Raw genomic sequence first — 25,707 nt, 5'->3', positions numbered from 1 at the left:
CGTCCGCCTCAGTCAGTCCGCTCCGTGATTCCTGACAGAATGAACGAACCCCAGGACGCAGCTAGCACAGAAAATATGTTCGACATATACATATACTCCGGCAGATACACGCCAGCGTTAATCAACGCCTACAGGAGGAGGCAGCTCGTGAATCGAGTGATTACGCCAGCGCGAGTCGTAAGAGTCGGCGGAAAAAGCGTGCTGGAGTCCCCCCCTCGCTGGGGGATTACCCCCTCAGTTCCGGGGAAATTTTTGGGGGGGCGTTAAGGGTAGGGGCTGTTAGCCTCACCTCCGTAGCTCTGAGGTCTGAGGCTAACAGGGGCACACCTCGAGGGGATCTAATGGGTGCGCCTGTGAAACCCCCTAAACCCTTTACAGCTCCAGCGCGAGCCCAGCGAGCAGCACGAACTCCTGTCCTTGTAAAAGCGGCGCCAACGGCCGCGCCTGTCTTCATTAACGCGACGCCTCCAGCCGCGCCTGTCCTCGAGAGCGCGGCACCTCCAGCCGCGCCTATCTTCGTGAGCGCGGCGCGCGCCTCTCCTGTCTTCGTGAGCGCGACGCGCGCCTCTCCAGTCTTCGTGGACGACGTCACAGATTCATCTGCCTCCGTGGACATCGTCGCACGTTCTCCTGTCTTCGTGGACGACGTCGCAGATTCATCTGCCTCCGTGGACGTCGTCGCACGTCCTCCAGTCTCCGTGGACGACGTCGCAGATTCATCTGCCTCCGTGGACGTCGTCGCACGTTCTCCAGTCTACGTGGACGACGTCGCAGATTCATCTGCCTCCGTGGACGACGTCGCAGGTTCCCCTGCCTCCGTGGACGACGTCGCAGGTTCCCCTGCCTCCGTGGACGACGTCGCAGGTTCCCCTGCCTCCGTGGACGACGTCGCAGGTTCCCCTGCCTCCGTGGACGTCGCAGCAGGGCCTCCAGTCTCCATGATGGCGGCACCCGCCGCTCCAGTCTCCGTGATGGCGGCACCCGCCGCTCCAGTCTCCGTGATGGCGGCACCCGCCGCTCCTGTCCCCGTGACTATGGCGGCACCCGCCGCTCCTGTCCCCGTGACTATGGCGGCACCCGCCGCTCCTGTCCCCGTGACTATGGCGGCACCCGCCGCTCCTGTCCCCGTGACTGTGGCTACGGCCGCTCCTGTCCCCGTGACTGTGGCTACGGCCGCTCCTGTCCATGTCCGTAGGTCGGCCCAAAGGACTTCAGGGCCGATCCCCAGAACTGTGCCCAGGCTGGTTCCTCAGAATGCCCCACAGACATTAGCCAGTCCTGGGCATCCCCCTGTTATTTTGGTTCCCTTGTCTGTCCCTGTCCTGGTTCCCGTCTCTGTCCTTGTCCCTGTACCCGTGTCTGCCTTTGTGTCTGTCCCGGTCCCGGTCACTGTGTTTGTGTCAGTCCCTGTAAATGTTTTTGTACCTGTTCCCCTGCCAAGTCCAGTCCAGTCCACTGTCAGTCCTGTCCAGTCCCCGTTTCAACCCTCTGTCTTGTCTCATGTCCAGTCCCCTGTTAGTCCTGTCCAGCCCCCGTTTAAACCCTCTGTCTTGTCCCCATTCCAACCCTCGGTCCCGTCTCCTGTCCAGTCCCCTGTCAGTCCTGTCCAGTCCCTGTTTCAACCCTCTGTCTTGTCTCACGTCCAGTTCCCGTATCCGTCCAATGTCCAGTCACCTGTCTTGTCTCCGGTCCAGTTTCCCTTTCAATCCCCTGTCCAGTCTCCAGTCCCGTCTCCGTTTCAGTCTAGTGTCATGTCACCTGTCCTGTCTTCTGTCCAGTCACATACCCCTGTCCAGTCTAATGTTCCTATCCTGTCCAGTGTCTTGTCCCCTGTCTCGTCACCAGTCTCTGCTCCCGTCCATTCCCAGCACCCAGTCCTGTCATCAGTCCTGTCTCCATTCCAGTCCCCTGTTCTGTCACCTGTCCATGTCCAGTCTTCTGTCCTCAAACGTGTCCAGTCTCCGTATCCGTCCCACGTTCAGTCCCCTGTCTTGTCTCCAGTCCAGTCTCCTGTCAATTCCCATGTGTCCACTCCTGTCCTGTCCAGTCCGTCCTTGTCTCTTGTTGCCCCCCTTTGTCAGTCACCTGTCATGTCCCATGTCCCGTCTCGTATATATGCTCCAGTGTCTGTTCCCGTATTGTCCTGAGTCCTGTCACCCGTTGGTTTGTTGTCCTGTCTTGTTTTCCGTGCCCTCTCCTGTGCCAGCTCCTGGGGGGTTTAGGTGTACGCGCCCCGGGAGTTGCGCGTTCTTGGGGGGGGCATCTGTCACGCCTCGTTATCTGTCCAGGTGTGTCTCGTTTGTGTCTGTATTTAAGCCCTCTTGTGTCACGTCCTGTTTGTCGTACATTTCTCATTTCACATTCTCATTTCTCCTTTGTCATGTCGGTCATGTTATCTGTCTGTCTCCGTAGTTTCCCTCGTCGTCGTTTCGTTTCCCAGTCTAGTCTGTCTCTGTGATAGTTTCGTTTCATTTCGTGTTTTGTTGTTTCCTTTGTATCTTGTCTTTGTTTTGCTTTATTAAACTGTCCGCGTTTTAGCAAATGCGTCCGCCTCAGTCAGTCCGCTCCGTGATTCCTGACAGCTATAAATAAGGTATCAGACTTAATACATAATTTTGACTTCCCTGTTCTCCCTAGCTCATCAGCTAAAAATCTGGGTGTTATAACTGATTCAGATCTACCATTTGATCAGCATATAGGTAACATTACAAAAACAGCTTTCCTACATCTTCGGAACCTCGTTAAGTTAAGAAATTCCTTATCCCTCCCAGATGCGGAAAAATTAGACCTCATCACGCACTATGAACCACCAAGATTACTCAGATCTCAGGGCGCCGGCCTCTTACTAGTACCCAGAATTCATAAGACTTCAGCGGGGTGGGGGGCTTTCTCCTACAAAGCCCCTCAGCTCTGGAACAATCTTCCAGCTAGTGTTCGGGACGCAGACACAGTCACTATGTTTAAGTCTAGGCTCAAAACACACTTGTTCAGTTTAGCCTTTGGCAAATAACCTCTTTATAGTTTAAGGTTGTCGTTTCAGGAACTCCTGGACATGGGGAATCAGGGTAAACGTGGATGATGTGCTCACAATTTCTCTTGCCTGAGCTCCTTCTGGTTTCCCTCCTCCCAGTCTGTTACAGTCAGATCCGTCACTACACTAATGAAAATATTCACATGCTCTTTTTCTCTGCTGCACTCAACTAAACTAACTGCTTCCCTTTACTGTTTTCTGAGAAAATGGTGGCCCACTGATGGAAGATTGTTTGCTGGATTCTCCCACAGACCAGACCAGACCAGCTGCTCACCTCCATCTACTGCTGCCAGCCTCTGACCACTCATCATGATCAACTACACTGAAGTAGAATATGGACTCAGATTAGCAACACTGACTGATTATTCCAATCTGATGCACTATTGTCATGCCCCAAGATTGATGTCATTATTATTATTATTATTATTATGTAGCATAATGACACTTCATTGGTGATAATTTAAAATTCAATCTATAGTTTGATCAGAGGAGGATGGGTCCCCTTTGTGAGTCTTGGTTCCTCCCAAGGTGTCTTCCTCCAGCCTCAAGGGAGTTTTTCCTTGCCGCTGTCGCCTTCGGCTTGCTCGCATTGGGCTTTGATTTAAATGTTCTGTTCTGAAACTGTGAGGCTGCTGTGACAAAGTCAGTTGTAAAAGGCTCTATATAAATTAATTTGATTTGATTTGATTTGATTTGAATGGCAAGTTTGAATTGGCAAACGGGTGGTGGTACCTATTTTTAAAAAAGGAGACTGGAGATAGTGTGCCAAATATTGTGGAATTTGTGGAGAAACAATGTGGATTTCATCCTGGCCGGAACTATGGACCAACTCTTTACTTTTTCACAGATGATTGAGGGGGCGTGGGAATTTGCTATTACACTCTAAAAATGCGTTGTGGATTTGGAGAGAGCGTATGACCGTGTTCCCAGAGAGATTCTGTAGGAGGTGCTTTGTGAGTATGGGGTGCCAGGGTCACTCCAACAAGCCATATGGTCCTTGTACTATCAGAGTTTGGGTTGTGTTCACATGCTTGGTAGTATGTCAAGCTTTTTCTGTGTAGGCATTGGACTCCGTCAGGGCTGTGCCTTGTGTCCACTCCTGTTCTTGATGTTCATGGACAGGGTGGCGAGGTATAGCCTGGGACAGGAAGGCTTCAGTCAAGGGGCTAACAGAGTGGCATCTCTGCTTTTTGCGGACGAAGTTGTTCTTCTGGCTTCTTTGCATGGATGCCTCCAGCATTCACTTGAACAATTTGTAGCCGAATGTGAAGCGGTCGGTATGTAGATCAGCACCTCCAAGTCTGAGGCCACGGCTATCTCCCATCATTATATCTTATATTATATCTTTATTGCCACAACTTGATTGGTATCATTTAGCGCTGCACTATACCATCTACCTAAGCTCTTCACTGGTTTCTCCAGTACTGTAGGAATCATTTCTCCCTCCATCCAAAAATTTTCATGTATAACTTTGCCTTTGACAATCAACAGACTTCTAGACTTGCTCGGTATAACTTTAGGCCTAGCCAACTTTAGATTATTGTTTAACTTTCCCAGAAACCGCCGTGTGCAAGGCACAGAAGTCAACAGCTCCACAACTCTGGAATTGCCTTCTGGTTACTGTTCGGGGCTCAGACACACTCTCAATCTTTAAATCTAAATTAAAAATGTTTTCAAACAAGCTTTTGGTTAATCACTCATTTTCAGGTTACTCCTTCTTTATTGGTGTTAGAGCTGGTTTTCATATTATCACTAGTTTGTATTAACACTGTAATACTACCATAGCTACAGTTTTTTTAGTTAGCTTTCTGGCAACCGCCAACCTGCTGTCTGTTGCTGGGTTCTCTTGCCTCACCCGTGGAAGCTTTTTTTTTGCAGGACAATTTTGCCCGTGCTTTACCATGAACCTACTAACCGCTTCATTTTTATTTTTCCTTTTGTCTGGTTTTCTTTCTCCTGACTCCGCTTTGGGATGTCCTACTGCTCTCCAGGCATTTCCCTGATCCATCCCCTGACCCTGTGTGTCCTGTACAAGATCCTGGCCTTGTCTCACCTACAGTATCATGCTTGGCCATGCTGTTTTATCTCAAATTAACTCTGCACCTACTTTTACCTCCCACAGTATCACTGACTACCTCCTCCTTACTCAGACTCATATCACTAATATTCTTCCTATTTATCTGTCATCAGTTCACTTTTACGTCGTGCTCTCCGGTGTCGACCCAAGGAGGATGGGTTCCCCGTATGAGTGTTGGGTCCTTCCTCGTGTGCTGAGCGAGTTTTTCCTTGCCATTGTTGCCCCTGACTTGCTCATAGGAGGCTTGGACGCGGAACTCTGTAAAGCTGCTTTGTGACAATTTTCTGTTGTGAAAAGCGCTATATAAATAAAATTTGATTGATCGCCAGGGTCGTCATGTCGTCCATTTAAGCCTTGTTTGGCTGAAGCCGAGTACCATCTGTCACGTCCTGTGTTTGTTTTCCTAGCCATGTGCTCATTTAGCACATGGCTCTGTTTGTTCTTCCTGTCTCCGCACTAGTCCCGCCTTAGCTCCGCCCTCTCATCTGAGTCTCCTTTGTACTCCTGCCCTCTCGTTATTGTCCCCTTATCAGTGATCTGTGTATATATAGTCCCTTTGTTTCAGTGTTCACTTGTCGGTTCTTGTGTGTGTAGATGTGTTTCTTTGTGTGTTTTACACATTCTTACACATTACCGTTTTACACGTTTTACATGTTTTACACGTTCTTACACATTAGCACCAGTTCACAGTTATGTTTCTGTCCTAGTTTTGTTCCTCTGAGTTCTCGTTTGTTTTCTTGCCTCCCTGCTCCTGTTTGTTTTCTGTTTGTTGTGTTGCCTTATTTTTGGTTAAATAAATATTCCTTGCGTGTATATCCTCATCTTTCTTCCACTGTGACAGAAGAACAGACCTACAAATATGGGCGTAGTGAGGAACCCATAGGCCAAGTGTGCTATTAGGTGGACTCCCTTTAGCACTGGTCCTGGCAAGCCAGTCGGGTATGTGCTGGAGACACAACCGTCCTCCTTATCCCGACGGCGTGGGAGTCGGCGGACGCAGCGTGCTGGAGTTTTCCCCTCGCCGGAGGACTGCCCCTTCAGGTCTGGGGAGGATTTTTGGGGGGCGTTGAGGGTTGGTGCTGTTAGTCTCGAACCTCAGGGCAGAAGAGGTGAGGCTAACAGGGGCATAATTCATGAGGATCCTTGGTCAAGAGACTTCATGGATTTCCTCATGAATGCACCCATTGGACCTCTTGAACCCTCAACAGCTCCATTACCTGCCCCTTGAGCAGCACGTACCCTTGCAAGCAGCACAAGCCCCTGCCTCCGTGGATGTCGTCGCAGGGCCTCCTGCCTCCGTGGACATCGTCGCAGGGCTTCCTGCCTCTGTGGACATCATTGCAGGACTGCTTAACGCTGGTGCTCCAGAGTGAGCAGCGCCTCCAGCCACTCCTGTCCCTGTGAAGGTGGCAAACCCCGCCGCTCCTGTCCCTGTGAAGGTGGCAAACCCCGCCGCTCCTGTCCCTGTGAAGGTGGCAAACCCCGCCGCTCCTGTCCCTGTGAAGGTGGCAAACCCCGCCGCTCCTGTCCCTGTGAAGGTGGCAAACCCCGCCGCTCCTGTCCCTGTGAAGGCGGCAAACCCCGCCGCTTCTATTCCTGCGCTGGTGGTATTTCCCGCTGCCTCTGTTCCAGTGCTAGCAACCAACCAGGCTGCTTCGGTTCCAGTGAAGGCGGCAAACCACACCACTTCTGCCCCTGTAACTGCTTCAGTTCCAGTGAAGGCGGGTAACCACGCCGCTTCTTCACCCGTGACTGTGGCCCCAGCCGCTTCTTCACCCATGACTGTGGCCCCGGCCGCATCAGGTCGTGCCAGTAGGCCGGCCCCAAGAACTTCGGGGCCGATCCCCAGAACTGTGCCCAGGCTGGTACCTCAGGCTTCCTCACAGACTTTTACCAGTCCTGGGTACCCTCTTGTTATTTTGGTTCCCGTGTCTGTCCCTGTCCTGGTTCCTGTCTCTATCCAAGTCCCTGTACCTGTCTGCATTTGTCTCTGTTCCTGTCCCTGTCACTGTTTGTCTGTCCCCATAAATGTCCTAGTCCCAGTTGCCCAGCCAAGTCCTGTCCAGTCCCCGTTTCAGTCTAGTGTCTTGTCACCTGTTTCAACCCTCTGTCCAGTCTCCAGTCCCTGTTTCAACCCTCTGTCCAGTCTCCAGTCCCTGTTTCAACCCTCTGTCCAGTCTCCAGTCCCTGTTTCAACCCTCTGTCCAGTCTCTAGTCCAGTCCCCGTTTCAACCCTCTGTCCAGTCTCTAGTCCTGTCCCTGTTTCAACCCTCTGTCCAGTCTCTAGTCCAGTCCCCGTTTCAACCCTCAGTCCTGTCACCTGCCCTGTCTCAAGTTCAGTCACCCGTTCTGTCTCAAGCCTCAGGCCTGTCACCTGTCCTGTCTCCCATCCAGTCCTCATTCTCATCCAGTGTCCTGTCCAATGTCAAGCACCCTGTCCTGTCCTCTGTTCAGTCACCTGCTCCTGTCCAGCCTTCTGTCTCTAGTCCCGTTCTGTCCCCAGTCTTGTCTCAGTTTAATGCGTCTGTTCTGTCTCAATTCCCGTCCAATGTGCAACCCCTGTCACCTGTTAAGTCTTGTGTTTCTACTCCTGTCCTGTCTAGTCCGTTCCAGTCCTTAGTCCCGTGTCCAGTTTCTTGTTTCCAGTCCTGTCAAGTCCCCAGCTCCATTTCCTGTCTGTTCCTATCTTGTCCTGTCTCCTGATGGTTCCTTGGTCTGTCTTGTTTTCCATGCTCCTCTCCTGCGCATGCTCCTGGGGTTACTAGGTTTACGCGCCCCGAGAGTTGTGCGTTTTTGAGGGGGTCTGTCACATCCTGTGTTTGTTTTCCTAGCCATGTGCTCATTTAGCACATGGCTCTGTTTATTCTTCCTGTCTCCACCCTGAGCCTAGACTTAAATGAGTGTTGGTTCCTTCCAAGGTTTCTTCCTCATGTGCTGAGCGAGTTTTTCCTTGCCACTGTTGCCCCTGATTTGCTCATAGGAGGCTTGGACCCAGAACTCTGTAAAGCTGCTTTGTGACAATTTTCTATTGTGAAAAGCGCTATATAAATAAAATTTGATTGATCGTCAGGGTCGTTATGTCGTCCATGTAAGCCCTGTTTGGCTGAAACCGAGTACCATCTGTCACGTCCTATTTGTTTTCCTAGCCATGTGCTCATTTAGCACATGGCTCTGTTTATTCTTCCTGTCTCCGCCCTAGTCCTGCCTTAGCTCCGCCCTCTCGTCTGAGTCTCCTTTGTAGTCCTGCCCTCTCGTTATTGTCCCCAGGTGTTCCTTATCAGTGATCAGTTTATATATAGTCCCTTTGTTTCAGTGTTCCCTTGTCGGTTCTTGTGTGTGTAGATGTGTTTCCTTGTCTGTTTTCTTACACATTACCACCAGTTCAGTTATGTTCCTGTCCTAGTTTTGTTCCTCTGTGACCCTCATCTCTCAACCGCAAACGGACCGCCCTAGTACTATCAATACATGCTGCAAGTTTGCCCGATGAAAATGAAAGATATGGGATACAGTTGGGCCAGAATAATTTTACTATCTAAAACAAGTTTGGTGCAGATCTGTTTCACGTGTGGCCCTTATCTGGTGTATATGTGGCCCATATCTTGCAAACTGCCCAATTGCTGTAGCAAGTGGGCTGGATGAAAATGGAAGATGTGGGCCAAACCTGGGCCAGAATAAATTTACTATCTTTAGAGATGATGGATTGCTTCTGGATTATACAGTGCAAAACACAGTGTTTTGGGTCACAGTAACAGCATTTTTGACTATTTTTAATTTGTAAACTATTAAGGGTTTGTTAAGCTTGTGGATCAAAAGGCAGAAAGTCCATTCTCTATAGAAGAGAACCTGGGCTGTGCCGTACTTGGAAACAGTTCAAAGATACCTTTTTAATTGGTTCAAAGACACCCCAAAATGAACTGGAGTTAATGGAGAGCTGCTCTTGAATGGTCCTCTCGAAGCTCCTCCGCTTACCTCCTGTGGCATGTTTTGTGAGACAAATCACACAGCAGAACAGCGATCCTGTACCTTGATGCCCCCCTAAATGTTCTTTAGCCCCCTCCATTTCCCTCTGCTTCTTTCAGATTTAACAATGGTTCTCTCTCTCAATAGTAAAAATGTAATGAAACTTGGGCGCACTAGGACATGGGTGAGCTTTCTTTACAGAACGCACACAGCAGGGGAGAAGGTGTAGTGAGTTTCCTGATGGCGAGACAAAAATAAAGAAAAAATTTTCATTGAATGCCTGTTACAGTCTTTAATTAACTAAATTGAAAAGCTACTGATGCACTACTTAAAATAGAATTATGTTAACAGAGGAAACCTGAGTATTGATGAAGTAAGCTGCACAATTTAGGACAGACTGAACTGATGTTTATGTACTTTCCTGACGTTATGACTGTATGTTTTACAGATACCTGTAAATAATTAGTTAATAATTGTTCACAACTCAGTTCTGTTTTTCTACCTGATGGATATTCAATTTTTTTGTTTGCTTGTTTGTAAAGGCAGCAGCTCCTCCAAAGTTTTTTTTTTTACAGTTTAAAACTATTTTCTAATTAGTTTTAATTGGAATTTAATTGGATTAAAAAATAATAAAAAAAATGGATTAAAAATGTATTAAGCAAAACTACAACAACAGAACAAATGCACACTGATTATACCTGTATGTATTCTCAGTTTTTGAGCGTATATTGAACCTGCTAATGTAAGTAACAGTGTGAGTTTGCTTTATGTATACCTTGTCAAAGAAATTTGCAGCTATGAGGCAATTACCCCTTGACTGCCTTGGTTAAATCTTAGTCCCCCTAATCATTAGTCTCTAGTGATGGCCCTGGTCAATATTATACAAATCAAATCAATATAAATCAAATATAAATAAATTGGTTATGGTGTTTCAAAGTGACATAGATAATAGACAGACTTTGACACTTCCCTGCAGCTGACTTTCTGTACTGTATTCTTTTGTTTTCAACTGCTCTTCTCCTTTTTTCACTCAAGAGTGGAGATTATTAGAAATATATCTTTAGCTCAGGTTTAAAAACCAAACTATGCAGATCAACAATGGGGTATTTCACAAAGCAGGATTTCTCAGTTAGACAGATAATTTAAGCCTAAAATTAAGCTTGTACACTTTTTGAAGAGCTGAGAAACATCCCTCTTGTACAGTCCTGAACTAGAAAAAGCCTTAACATTGTTAAAGAAATTTCTGAAGCTCTTTGTGTTGTGTGGAGGATTGATTTGACTTTAGGGTTTAAATGTGAATTATACAGAAACACTTTTTTATGTTTAATGATTCAGTGACCTATATAGCCTCGGGATTGTCTTTGTGACTGTGTTAATCATAAGGTTTCAACACAAATACCATAAATGATTGTAAATTAAGGTAATATATATATATTACAATAGGTAGCTTTTTTACTTCAGAATTACACTTTTAAAATCATTGCCAGCACAGTGGCGCAACATAGCATAGCTGTCACATAGCTCCAGGGACCTGGGGTTGTGGGTTCAAGACCCACTCTGGGTGACTGTGTGGTATGTTCTTCCCATGTACGTGGGAGTTACCTCTGGGTGCTCTGGTTGGTTGGTGGATTTACTACTCAAAAATATCCATAGGTGTGCGGGTGTGATTGTATGAGTGTGGCACCCTGCGATGGACTGGTGCCTTCTCCAGGGTGTGTTCCCACCATGTGCCCAGTGATTCCAGGTAGGCTCTATACCCACCACAACCCTGAACTGGATAGACTGCAACTCTAAAACTGGTTACAAACAATGAATGAATACATTTTAAAATTCGTTCATTCATTATCTGTAACCGCTTATCCAATTCAGGGTCGCGGTGGGTCCAGAGCCTACCTGGAATCATTGGGCGCAAGGCAGGAATACACCCTGGAGGGGGCGCCAGTCCTTCACAGAGCAAACACAGACACATTCACTCACACCTACGGACACTTTTGAGTCGCCAATCCACCTGCAACGCGTGTTTGGACTGTGGGAGGAAACCCACGCGGACACGGGGAGAACACACCAACTCCTCACAGACAGTCACCCAGAGCCGGAATCAAACCCACAACCTCCAGGTCCCTGGAGCTGCGTGACACTTCCTGCTGCGCCACCATGACGCCCCACATTTAAAAATCACTGTTAATTTCCCAGTGTCCAGAGATGTAATATGGAAAACAGAGCCCTTTTCTCTGATGTACGTGCAACTCCAATAAGTTAAAAATGAAGACAAGTAATTGGAATTCAAATTGAAAAAAATGTTAGTTAGTATATTAATAGGAAATGTGCTTCTCAAGATTACAGAAATATAAAGTGTTGGGTGATTTTAGTGATATTGGTCATTATTAGACTTAATGCCATGAAAAATAAAATCATAGCAATTTAAAACACATTAACACATACAACATATCCAAGTAAAAATCTAATTAATTTAAAAAGATGATGTACATCTTTTGATAAACTGCTGTTCTGCTGTGAGAAATGGCACAGCCGCTGTGCCGTACCGCAGGTGACTGGAGGGGATAGCACAGTAACATCTCGGCTACAGCTCCTGCAGCTTGTAATTTGGTGAAACATTAAGATTTTAAAAATTCACATTCATAAATTATAATCTCCAACCTTTAAATCTGTAGGCAGGGCTTCTGAGGAAAATATATTAGTGATTTAACTCAATGTAACTGGGCAAGTAAAACTGGCACCACCAGAAAGTAAGTGGTCTGTGAAACTTCATTTCATACTTTTATCAATCAGAAGTTTATAATGGAAAGTATTTCTATGACTACCGATGCCCTGTTCCTTAATCAAATATTATTTGTTGTGTTATATTTAACTTTTTAGATATTTTGTATATTTTTATTAATATAAAATGTGCGTTTAATACATTAAAAATCACAATAAAAATGCAATTTAGTCAGTTCCTGTCATCATCGGACAGTTTTCTTATATATCTAAATAAATCACCTAGTGTCTTTCCCCCGACCACCGCAGTCACGCCATCCTTTTATTCTGCACGTTTACATAGTACTTTACGGTAGAATGTGTGAGACCGTGCGGTGAAACCAGAAAGTTTTCCTGTTTTTGACTATTTTATTTAAATAATCACCAGAAAAATCCCCTGTGCGTCTATGTTTAACGTAACCCATGAGGACGACTTTTTCGTGTTTTATTGTAATGGCATTTCTACCCCATCCGTCTCTAGTCAGACCACATGTCGCAAAAAAAAAAAAAAAAAAAGGAAGATTGAGAATTGAAAATCTATTTTTTATTATTATTTTTACTGAAATTCTGATTTTGCGGAATAAAAATAATTCAAAACTTCAAACCTGTAAGAACATTTATTTTATTATTGAAAACAAAAATAAAATAGTGACGTTTTAAACACATTTTTCTATTTTCGATATCGCTTCAAATGTTCTGAAAATTGAACTGATACATCTTAAACGGAGTAAACAGAAACATTTTCGTTTTTTTTCCTCAACGTACCGTAAACGTCGTGCACGCGCTCAACCTCTGCCCTCTGACGTAGTTCCAGACCCACATGGTCGCAGTGTGTGGAGCGGCGTGTTTGAGCGAGGAGCCGAAATAAAGCACAACAGCACCATGAACACAGAGAAAAACAAGAAAAGACTAGCGGAGGAGGACGAGGAGCAGGTCAGAGGGCTATTTACCTTCATTAGAGGGCACAAGGATTAGAAGAAAGAGACTCTGGTTAAATAAACGTGTTCTGAGTTCTCAGAAGTAGCTTCTCAGATTTGGCTCTGGGTTGTGAGCTTAATGCTAAAATACAATAACATGTTTCGCCGAACGTGTACAGTTATGAAGCAAATATCAGCATAAACTGCTTGTAGGCGTTTTTAGAAGTTCAGTTGATTTGCAGTTACTCCATGTCCAGCAGATGTTTTCGCCTCTGGGGAAGGTTGAAGCTACAGTTGGCTGGTTAGCAGTAGCCCCCAAACAGAGGCGTTCCAGCAATTGTTGAGAAATTATTCATTCAGGACAAACACGTTAGTATTATCCTAGAACAGCATCTCAGGACTCTGTGCGCTATCCCAGGATTTCTCAGCTACACAGATAACATAAGACCATAACCAAAGAGTACTCTACAGAAGAAAATGACTTCAGCTCTCTTCCTATTATACAGGCTTTTGACTTTGGGCTTTTAAGATATTTGGCTAACTGAGAAACGCCTTGAGGTGTGTATTCACATTTTACATAAACATTCTCAAGGAAAGGGAAATTACTTTATTCAGACATCCCATTCCATTCACCACCACTGTAATTATTTATATTATGTTCAGTTATGGACCATTTTACAATAGGCCACTTGGCGTCAATTTTCTTCCAGGAAAAGTTGGTATATTTCTTTAAAATGCACTAACCACAAAAAAAAACTGAACCTTTATTTATCTGACAAAAGTGCAACAAAAATAATTCTGGTGTTTCCATTGACTACTTTGTCTGCATTGTAATTACTAACAAATCTTGCTTTTGATGCCTATGACACTCGAAAAGGTTGAAACTGTGTTTACAGTTTTCTGATGTTAAAATAGGGTTACTTCAGGGAATGGCTTAGGAACACCATCATACCTGTGTATGCTTGCCAGCGTCCACAGTATCACATATTGACGAGGAATATGTTATAGAGGCACTACATCTTACGGTGGACAGTGCAGTCCAGCGTCTAGCTAGTATTTTTCATGTGGACAGAGAAGCAATTCTGGCAGAAATCACATCCATGTTCAGTGCAGAAGGCCCCTCATGCATATCCTGAAGGGCAGTGCGGCGTTCTGTAATTTCCATTGGATATGGCAAGAAGATGACCCACCAGAGTGCCTCTGTTAGCACCACAATCCCAGATATGGTGCTTAACCTGTGTATGATCCAATCTCTCGCAGTAAAAAGATCACATTGACTGCAGAATGTCTTTCTAAAGTTACTGCTTATTTTCCATATCAGTGGTAAATCTACGTATACACAAGTCACACATGCCCTCAGCAAACCATGACTGGTATCGCTGATCACAGTCTGGATTAGTGTTCGACCGATATATCAGCCATTTGTCCACTGTCTGCTCCAGCATGAATAACTTCAAATCAGTATGAGGTATCAACTCCAAATTTTACCTGATGGAAGTAGACCCCTGAAGACACAGGTTTAAAAAGAAAAAAGTTTTTTTTTTTTTTTCAAAAATAAGACAAGCGCCTACATTTTTTGTGGTTTTCATAAGCTTTTGACCACTTCATATATATTTCAGGACCTCTAAATGGTTTCTTTTACAAATTTGAAGGGTTTTCTGTAAAAAAAAATAAATCATGATAATGCCTCTAGTTTACTCACTGCCTGAGGAATGGGAATATCGGCTTTACATATCGGCCATCGGCCACTACTGCTGTCTAAATATCGGCATCTGTCATCAAAAAACCCATATTGGGCGATCACTAGTCTGGATGGTAGCTTTTGTCTTTGATGCTGAAAACAACTCAGAGGTGGACTCTTTTGACCTTAGCATACATTTGTACAGAATTCTTGATCCCCTGAGATGAACTGGGTTCCCGAGAACTCAGCAGCATTTCTGCATATTTTTCTGCATTTCTGCAATGGCTTTCTCCTAGGGTATAAGTGTTTCAGGGTGTTTTTTTTTTTAAACACCAGACTGTGTTAAATGACATTTTTTTCCTGAATCTGTTAACAGTATTATGTACGGTAGTGAAATAAACAAAATTATTTGCAGTTTTGTATATTTAAATTGATAATCTTTTCATATATCTTAGGAATATTTTCTTGTATTTTTTAATATGTAAAGGTCCAAGAGATTAATAGGTCACACATTTGTGTTTATTGCATTATACAAACATTTTAACTTTTCAGCAAACAGTATTCCTACACATTAAGCATATAATTTGTATATAGTTTAACCTATAACTATTTTTTGGCCTTAAATTTAAAGGCATGTTTTTATCAAATACACAAATTAACACAAATTTCTTCAGCCCAGATGTTTGGTGTTCTTTTTTTTTTTTTTAATTGCAGATATTTATGCTTAACTTGTGCTTGTGAGTTTTTTGCTTTGTATGATGTGCTGTATTATTATTCATAATCTGATTGTGTGTGTGATCATGTGTATGTATTGTGTGTTGTTTAACATTTGTATGTACTGAAACTTTTTTTTCCCCCCTCCCTCACAGCTACCTATCTTCAGTAGAAATGCTAATGAATCTGGCCATCTCGATGATAGTGATGAGGGGAATGAGGACCTCTCAGACAGCGAGGAGAGTGTCTTCTCTGGGCTAGAAGACTCTGGAAGTGATGATGATGAAGAGGAGGAGGATGATGATGATGATGATGATGACGACGACAATGATGATGATGATGATGAGCAGGAAGAGGACAAGGACAAAGCGGAAGAAGAATATGTGGCAGACTCTGGTGAAGACTCCATGAATTTTAATAAAACTGGGAAGAAAGTGACAAATACGAATAAAACAAGCCCTAAACCTCAGGTATTGTAACCAGCATACATTTTAAAATCACTAATACTGTATTTCTTTCTAAATATACATGATGAAAATGGCTTATACAGTTCATACTTACAAGAGGAATTAATCAGAAATGTGAGTTCAAAATAGATTTTGTTCTTGTCATATCTTTTATAGGGGACATATTCTTTAAGTGATTAGCTTACTTTTTTAGGGCCTTTGGAGATCTGGTGCCACAGCCCACAAACTGTGAAACATCACACAACAATCAGTTTTATTGTGGTCTGCCTAAGTCTGTAAACAAGCGATTTAACAAGTTCTTATATGTGCTGCATGTTACATAGACTGCAGACCTCATCTGTGTATCTCTCAGCACTGGGTGTGAATTTATGTGAGGACACAAAGTCGATATTAAACAGAACAAAATAAACACAATGAAGGTGGAAAAATAGGTGTACTGATTAAATAAGGCAGAAAAGAGAACCAAGTGAAAATGACAGTATTATTTGGTCCTTGTGTTGTTTGACCAAAACACGTCTCCATGCTGCTCTCCCTCAGTTTATTTGAAGTGTGCACTTTGTAACAGTACTAAATAGGAAAATCTATGTATCAGATCAGGATTCAGTATCAGCAGATACTCGCTATTAAAAGACTCAAATTGGGGGCAAAATAACTTAATCGGGCCATCACTGTTTTAGACATATAGTTGATAATTACATTTAGATAATGCAGCATGTTGTTTTTGTTGTTAAAAATAAACAGTAAATCTTTGACATTATATTTTGTTTTCATAGTGTTGTATTGTATCTCTGCATTAATTTTAGTCATATTGAGATATGAGTTTTTTGGTTGTATCACCCAGCCCTAATTTGTATCACAGGTACAAATTGTCTTTTGCAAAACGTTTTTTTTTTGTTATTTTTTTAAAATTAATAATAAATATGTCATGAACGTATATCGTTATCACAAAAATATCCCAGTATATCGCAATATTATTTGAAGGCCATATCGCCCACCCCTACTAGCTAGCCAAATTTCTGACAGTTTCTCAGCTAAGTTAGTGTAAAGAAAGAACACAGTTAATATACAATGTGTCTGACAACTCACACATCCATTAATGATAGAAACAAGGAGGAAGATAAGAGAGATTTTTTTAATGCATTAACAAAATATGCCACAGTAAAGGAAAGGAAGAACAGCAGGTTGAAATGGATTGATTTTGGACCAATTCTACAATCAGCAATGTTTAAGGTTATTTTGTTCCCTTGGTCAGGAACAAGCCTAATTGATTGTTGAAAAAAAAAACATTTACGATGATGGGTTTTGAGAAGTTAGTTTGGTTTAATTGAAACATCTATGCCTTTTTTGAAATTTCATTCTTGAATGTCCAGATTGTTGTTGCTTTTATTTTTCTGAGCTCTTATTACTGCCCCCTAGCAGGGTACTAGTGGTAATGGGTATGTGAGTTGATCTTTATTCATGTCTCTCTATCCACATTGGTGACTGCATCAGTGCTGTTTTGTAATTCATCAAACCATATGTATTAATCATATTTTCCTATATTTTTGCACAAGAATATACATTTTAGTTGAGTATGATTTTGAGCATCTATTGCTTTCCTGACATGAAATTATTTAAGTTTACTGCATCAATGTTGTGTGAGATAGAACCCCAAAGAGACAGTTCATTTACAATTTGAAGATTAAAACTTTATTGAATAATCCATACAATTTATTTTCAGACTCAGATTTCTAATGTTACTGGGAGCTTGTTCCTCTGTTGCTTTTTGAGCACTGTTTATATTTGGTGTGTGATTGTGCTTTGGTCGCTGAAACTGTTTTTTCTCAGCGTTTACATTTGACTTCTTTTTGTTCATTGTCATATTAATTGTAGTCAAAACAAAGCACGTCCAAACCACAGACACTGTGTTTTTCTTTGGCGCTAGCTGCTCGAATTGCTCAGTCGGCCTCTGCGTTTAGGTTGCTTCCATGTGGCAAATAGGGGCAGAATCATGTGAATACTCAGAATAGCATGGTTTTAAATGGACAGTACATGAGCGCACAGTGGGGACCTAACAGAATAAAAATAATCGATATAGACAAGATTATGTCGATAAGAAGTTCTGAATTTTGATTTTGATTGATTTTCGTACATTAAAATTATCTGTCTGATATTTCACTAACAGTCCTTTAAATCCTATGAGATTCACTGTGAGTCCTCCATGAACCATACCACACATCCCACAGAGGCTTCATAGAACTGAGATCTGGGAAGTCCAGCACCTTGAACTTTTCATTGTGTTCCTCAAACCAATCCTGGACAATTTTGCAGTGTGGCATGTCACCTTTTTTGCTGTTTAAAAAGCCTACCACTATTAAAGAATAATATAGCTGTGATACAGTGTATTATAGGGGGCGATTATGGCCCTAAAAATATTATGATATTTGATGGTATTTTGGCGAAATTCGTGGTGATTATATATCTGTTGAATATATTTCTACCATACAACCACAATGCAGAAAGTGTAGTGTGTGCATATTAATAGCAAATGCAAATAACTAAACAAATAGTTAGATGTGTTTCACCCTTCTGTTTTTATAGGCTTCTTTAATTTCTTACGTAATACCATGCTTTATTTTACATCTGATATTTTGTAACCAAACCAACTCCACACTAGTATAATCTTTTTAAAACCTCAGAGCTACTTTCCACCTCACTTGTCACTGTCCCTAAATGATTAATGTGAAGAATGTATACCCTATTATGGGGAACTGCATGACACTGTTTCGTAAACCAATCAGAATATCACTTATCATGATAATTATTTATTTGTTCAAATCTCTTTAAAAATTATGATGATATTATCAAGAATGATATGTTGTTGCACAGCCCTAGTAGCTGGAATGTGTCAAGTTAACATTCACATGGATTTCAGGATTCAGCGTTTCCTAGCCCAATATTCCCAAAGAACATCCTTGCCTCCTAATCAGTTTCCATGTAATATGAAAGAAAAGATAATTCATGAGAAAAGGACACCACCTTTTGAGCCAAGGCCTCTTTCTGATTTTTGGTTTCCATAACAGATGCTTTGGGCAGTGGATAGGGCTCATCATTGGTACTCTGACCAGTCTGTGGAAATGCAGTCCCATACACACCAAGCCGAGATGCCCTGTTTATTTTGAAACCTTTCTATCATAGCCAGCATAAACTTCTTCATGAATTTGTGCTGCAGTAGGGTTTCTTTGGGATCAGACAAAATGGATGAGCTTTCAATACTAGTTCAGATGTATCCTTCCTTAGACCGCCCTTGTCAAATTCAATCACACCATTCATGCTTCCAACACATAAACTCCAAACACCAAAGAAATTACAGTTCACTTTGTGCATGTCCCAGCCCTTGAAGGATGCCATTTAATAGAAGTTGTCCACTGTGCTGGCCAGTGTCTAATATTGTGTATGATTGGTGAATGCAGAGGGTTATTTTTTAAAAACTAAATCTTTAGCTTAATCACTACAAGAAAGAGTTAAGCTCAGTAGTTTAGGCTCAAGCTGTCTGTGATCATCGCACACTAGAAAGTTTGAAACTTTGCCATCTTTGTCTGGTTTTGAGGACAGGCAGTGGGCTGTATTGTTCTTGCTTCAGCTTTTTAATCCATCTAGCCTTACCCCAACCCCCCTTTTTCTTGCCTTGCTGGTTCTGGGGCTTGATGCACACCAGGCAGAAGTTAATGCGACTGCTGGAGGACTTTTATGATCCACACGAGCTTTACCACCGCCCCAGCAGCAGCGGCTTCAATCCAGCAGCAGCCACGCTCGCGCCGGGTGAGTGGGTGGGAAGACGAAATGGGGACTGGATGGAGGAGAGGGGGCGAGAGAGGGGTTCATCTTACCAGGAAGACTTCGTTCTCTCACAAACACTCGCCCACGCACCAGTGGCACTCCGCACACACGTCTGGTGTACTTCCATCCTTGAGACAAAATCTGTCTGTTTCTAGACCGGGGGAGGAGGGCAGTTAACCTTCTCTTGATCTCCTCCAGCTGTGAAGGTGCTGCAGACTCCAGTGGACCTTAATTGATCAGGCAAGATGTTAATTAAGCATCATTGTTAGTCCTGATGATTGGCCTTCGATTTTTCCACTCATGGCTCACTCAGTAACTCATCTGCAGTTCGCAGGAAGCAGCAGAATAAGTGGAGACTTGGGGCCTGCTGAGCGGAACCCTGGACAATCAGCCAACACACTTTAAAAACATGTTATGGACAGGGGTGTGTGTGTGTGTGTGTGCTGGTGGACGCGTAGGCGGGTGCGCGTTCACTCAAAAGGCCACTGGAGGTACTCCAGTTTTGAAACGGATGTCCTGAAGCTTGCTGGCTCCAATTTATTCAATGAAGGTCCAAACCATTGTCAGATTCTTCAGAGTTAGATTATTCATAATGGTTTATGCTTACAGATTTTAATCTAGCACGATTTTTGTTGTGTTTAGTCCATAAAGTCTTTTAGTGAAACTCAGATTGACCTTGTTATTTACTTTGTTAGTTGCCTTTCATCATATTAATCAAAATTGCTATTCTGCTTTTTCTTAGAAAAATCAAAATTCATATTTAAGATTTAGTAATGTGTACGATTTTAGATGCCCTCTGTTTCAGATATGTTCAGATGATAATGCGGCATTTATTTTAAGGGTTTGAGATGAAGTGATAATAGAATTACATTACTACAAAATCAGCTAGATTTAATTGTAATGACACATGCTTTAAGAATCAATTATAAAATCTGACTGAAAATTGAATCCCTGGTTTAATGTGGGTTTTTTTTTTTTTTATAGAGCATAACAGATTTTGTACAGCTATCAAATTAGTGTAAAATGTGTCTCATTTTATAAACAAAAATAATGGTGTTTCTGTGACCAGTTATTATTTTTGTCTGCTTCTGTCCTTTTGCTTAAAAAAAAAAAAAAAAAAAAAAAAAAAAAACAGGTCAAATTGGTAGTGAGCTGGACTCATCAAACCAAATTATTGCTTTGATCCCATCTGCTTTAGCCATCAACTGGACTATGTCTTGTTACTGACCATTTATACATAGGGCAGTCCATTTTTCTTTTGATCTGATTAACTGTAAACTTAGACATTAAAATGTAGACTTTCCTATAGTTTCTGTGTACAATTAAATGCCATGGCTTAGAAATATTGTCCCTTTTTCTACTTTCCTAAAACTTATTGTGTGTTAGGGTGCTAAAGAACGTTGTGCTAAAGAAACCCTTACCCCCAGGTTACCTGAGGCCATCTGTTTGAAATGGCTCAGCTAGCTTAATGTGAATTTAACTAGGCATCAGGGAGGAAGTTTTTCACTTAGCACTGTGCACCAAAAGATATCGGGACTCCCCAGGGCCATAAATCAACATAGGTTCTTCACCTGGTCTCGTTGCCTCTGAGGAAATGGTACAGTTCAAAGCATCCTTTTTAGGACATCCTCTGATGGCTCTGCCTCTTGTATGAGATGGAAGGTCAGTGCTGCAAGCTTTCATCCCCACTGTCCCGGCTGTAGGACTGTTTTTCAGTATCGTCTGTGTAAATAACATGCTGGTGTCTGCATGAAAAGAAAAGAGGAATCCATAAAACCTTGGTCACTGTCAGGTTACCGTGAAGGATTTAGATTTCAGGTCTGAGAAACGGGAAAAAACTGGAGGAAAACTACTTGGAGCAGAACATTTGAAATGCAGTGTTTTGTCTGTCTTTCAAGATGTTGCCTTGTAATCCACTACATGTTTATGACCACACCACCAACAGGATATGGCAAGCAACAACTGCTTTAGTTGATGAATTTGTATCTTTTAGAGGTAGCAGACAACCTGGATTATCAAATGCTGTACAACTTGGGAAAATAAATTAGGAGCCATATGGCAATGCAACTTGCTGAAGAGTGACATAGTGCTGGGAGAGAGTCCTGCAGTCGTTTCTTAAGGCTGAGTACTCAATATGTTGTCTGGTGAATGATGCAGCTGAGACATGAGCCTGAATCTGCATGGCTTTAAACACTTTTACCATGTGTGCCCTCTGAGGAAATGCTGTGTTTTGAAGTTTTGGATTTTCACCATGCCCTATAAGTGTTTAGTGGTTGTACATCGTTGCTATCCATTTAAAAACATGTATCTCCATTTTTCTCAATTTATAGTTTACTACATCATTTGAACACAGAAGCTGTCCTTCACATTGTGTGAAAATTTCATGATGAATGAACTAATAGAAATGCTCCAGTATTACTTGAAATAAAATCTTTTTACATTGCCTTCCATTGAAATTTAAAGTTTTTCCTTCTCCTTTAAAATGATTATTTTGGGAGATTGTGTTGGGGTGTGTGTGTTGAGTTTAGAGAATATTTGGTTCTTAAAATATAGTACTTAAAGTACTTACTGTTTTTACAGACTCAGGGCAAAACGGACAAGGTACGAAAGCTGCAGAAGAAGAAGAAAGTGACTTCAGAGGGAGGACGAGAAGAGGAGTGTGTGACATCAGGAAGAGACAGTGGGCTGAAGGTGTCTTCTCAGGTGGACGAGTATGAGCAGGACACATCAGATGAAGAGGTAAGGCCTGTAAATGTTATTTAATATAACAGCATACTGTTAAGAACCAGTGCACCACAGTCTAAAGGCTTCTGCTGGACAAAGCACCACAGGATTCATACATAACAGTCATTTTTGTCCACATGTATGCCGGGAAAAATACATTGAAATAATTCTCATCCCAAATATATGTGAATTTTATCTTTTGGATCTGGATCCAAAATGGAATGGTTTTATCTTTTGTTCATGCTCTTGTTTATTTCAGGATAAAATTATTTATAACACATAATTTAAAATACAAAGTCTTGCTTTTTTGACCTTTAATCAATGTGTTTGCTACTTCCTAGAAAACAACACATGATCATTTGTAATAAATGATATTAACCAATAATCATAATTACATATTTTTACCATCCAGCCTTAACATGTTTGATAAAAGGTCCTGTTTCGCTCAGAAATAGACCAGTTTCAGAAAGTAAAAGGCTTTCAGATATACTTTCAACATTGGCTTTATAATCACTTTTGTTATTTATGAATTCTTTATAAAGGAATCATATAATGAAAAAACAAAATTGTCAAATTTTATTATGCAGAATGTTAACTGGATTAATACATTTTGCCATGTCCTTAAATCAACTTTAAAAAAAGATAAAAAATCTATTGATATTTGTTTCTTCAACCGATGGCAGTTTAGCTCTATCTGTTATTTCTGAAGTTCTATGGAGTGTTTAAGCTAGCACTGTGGTTTGAGTTTGTGTTTAAGCTAGCACTGTGGTCTGCCATCTTTACCACTTATGCAAACAATAAGACAGGCTTTCCTGTTTCACTACTAAGCTACTGGTCACCCCAGAATATTTTTTGTGAAATTATTCAAAGCAAAACTTCCACATAAAAATATTTTCCCCATAAACCTATGAGTTATTGGCACCCTTGTGTTTAATAACTTTGTATACCTTCAATTTGCTAATTGTACTGTAATTGTAATTGTACTGTATGTTCTAATACTTTACTGCAGTGAGAGCACAAATCTATTGCCTGTGATCTAAGAACATTATTCTTTAGACACAGAGGTGAAAATATCTTCCTGTTCTTTTACAGACTTATTTGCCCTAAGGTGCTGCCATCCCCTATAACTGTGAGGCTTGGAAAAATTGTTCTCGCTTGAATAATTCTCCTCACTTGTTACAGTGTCCCATTATTCATGTCTTAGGCATGTTAATAAAGCACTAGCTGATATAGCCTTAATAGTGGAAATGAACATTTTCAGGAATTAAGTCAGTATCATGTGTGGTGTTTTTTTTTTTTTTTTTTTTTTTTTTTTTTTTTCTTCCCTCCTCCTCCCTTCCCCTCCCCCTCTTCTTCCAGTAATCGACATGAGGGTATGAGAAGAGATGGGTAACAAGGAAAGTCATGCTGTTGTAGAATATAGACTCAAAAACACTTATCTTCTAATGTCCTTTGAACGTACCCTTGGTCAACGTGACCATGGTCAATGTAGTAAACTGGCACAAATGTGTCGTTTACTCTGAAAGTCAGACACTGTCATCTTGGAGACATTTAATGTTTGATTGGATATACAACAAGTGTGCATTTTTAGCCTGGCATTGAAATATCTTAGAAAAGAACTGGTTGCCACTGTTTTACAGTGATATAAGCTGTGTGCAGATGAACTTGTAGAATAGTGTAGGAATTAACAAGGTTGGCTTTATCAGCTAAACAAGTGTCTTTGATGTCCTATTAAAAACAGAGACATTCATAAACAAATACAACAATGTTCTAAGAACCAGTTGATTGACTTTTGTGCATAAATTGTTTCATTAATTTTTTTTCTGTAAGAGGAAGGCTCTCTTATATAAAAGACGGAAGGATAATAAAACAATGAACTTCTCTGGTAATTTATTAAAATATCACTTTTGTAATATCTCATAAAGGGAAGAGGGAAAAGAGCCTTACTCTTTCAGCTGGAGGTTGCTGAACTGCTGTGTTTGAAACGGCTCCCCCTCGTCTGTCAGATGTTACTATGTGACTGTAATGTACGTATTGGATTGCCTCTTTTTTTCTATAGAGGCCTCTGGAGTTGTGTGATGTGGGCCTATTTTCACTACCAGGAGCTCTGTGACTTCTCAGATTTGCATGCGGAGCCATTAAAGAATTCTTCCCTCTGCTCTTTAATTTAAATGGTCCGTTGAAAATCATTGAACCCTGGCACACTAAGGTCTGGAGGACTTGCCAGGCCATACAACCTAAACACGTCAGCCATCCAAAACTGTTCTTGGCAACGACTGGCCAACCAGGAATGTTCTGTTAGCCCTGGTATTGTTTTTGGGTAGTTCCCTGCATTCAGAGAGAGCATAAAGGGAGGGCGCAGTGTTTAAACGCTCGTTTAAAATCACATTGAACTCAACTGGAATGACGACCACTTTCTTTATTTAGTTTGTAATAGTACTTGATGTTTTTCAAAGGTTGTGTGTCTGTGGAGACCTGTGGGCTTGTTAAGCAGCTGAAATAAATGATAGCATAGTAGTCTCATCCTAATAATGGAGGCTTGTCCACACGTAGGCTGCAGGTGGTTCGTTTCTTATGCGTAGTGTTTCTGCATAAGGTTCAGACACTGACATGCTTTACCTTGGGTTAAATATATCGGGTTTCTCACATTATGAATGACCCAGAATCAGTCATTTTTACTTGTATAGTAACGAATGCTATTACGTGGTCTGAAAAAAGTAGATACTCCCAGCACAGTGTGCAATTTGTACAGTGTCCTATTAAGTATATTAGTCAAATATTGTAACACCTAGATCTTACTAGCTGGCTTATATTTATACTATACTGCAACACATCATGGCTGTTTCAGGGGATATTCCCCTTGCATTCCAGTAGTAGTAAAATATACACTCAAATAAATGAAATCTTTTCAACTACACCAGACTCTAAGCAGTAAAAAGCCAACACATACATTCTACCAGTCAGGACAATGAAGCATCCAATTTTGCTTATCACAAAAGAAGCTCCTGGGGTGGATAGTTGCGGGAGCTATACATAGATTATACTTATAAAGTAAAAACCTAATGGGAAAGATGACACCTTAACCATGCAAAAGTCCAGCTGAATAGTCCTAGAAGAAATGGTCATTAGAGGAACACTATGTAACATATTTGCCTTAAAATTAAAAAATCAGTAAGATGCTCTACTCACCTGTAATGCGGAGAACAGAGCCTCTATTGTTATTTAGGCCTTAGCACTGCACTATGTAAGCTATACTATAAGTTTTGGAGGAGGGTAGGAAACCACTCTGCTTTATTCCCCTTAATTTTAGGACAGTGCTGTAAAAGTACATTCATTATCTGCAACAGTAGGAAAAAGTGTAAAAATGCAGAATCTTCCTTTAAATTATTAGTTTTCAAGACAGAATTAGGAAATTAGATTAAAATAAAAAGCAAAATGAATGGGTTGAAAAATATGTATATATTTAAAAAAACATGGAACCATGAAACTGGAAGTTGCATTCATTTAACTACTGGGTTTAAAAGAAACATCAAAATGGCTAGCTTTTGTTAAAATTGACT

The 25,707-nt window shown here is 41.8% G+C and overlaps 1 protein-coding gene across 1 annotated transcript in view; it reads left to right on the top strand.

Moving 5' to 3' along the window:
* The first annotated feature begins 12,620 nt into the window (after positions 1–12,620).
* Positions 12,621–25,707, top strand: part of bop1 (BOP1 ribosomal biogenesis factor) — a 65,098-nt gene continuing 52,011 nt past the window's right edge. Inside the window, exons 1-3 of the mRNA XM_066674483.1 lie at positions 12,621–12,758; positions 15,293–15,607; positions 22,004–22,162. Of these exons, the coding sequence (XP_066530580.1) occupies positions 12,708–12,758; positions 15,293–15,607; positions 22,004–22,162 (525 nt within the window). The 5' untranslated portion in view covers positions 12,621–12,707. The remainder of the gene's footprint in view (positions 12,759–15,292; positions 15,608–22,003; positions 22,163–25,707) is intronic.

This window comes from Hoplias malabaricus, chromosome 6 (assembly GCF_029633855.1).
Source record: "Hoplias malabaricus isolate fHopMal1 chromosome 6, fHopMal1.hap1, whole genome shotgun sequence".
Taxonomy (NCBI): domain Eukaryota; kingdom Metazoa; phylum Chordata; class Actinopteri; order Characiformes; family Erythrinidae; genus Hoplias; species Hoplias malabaricus.
This window is presented reverse-complemented; position numbering and strand designations above follow the sequence as displayed.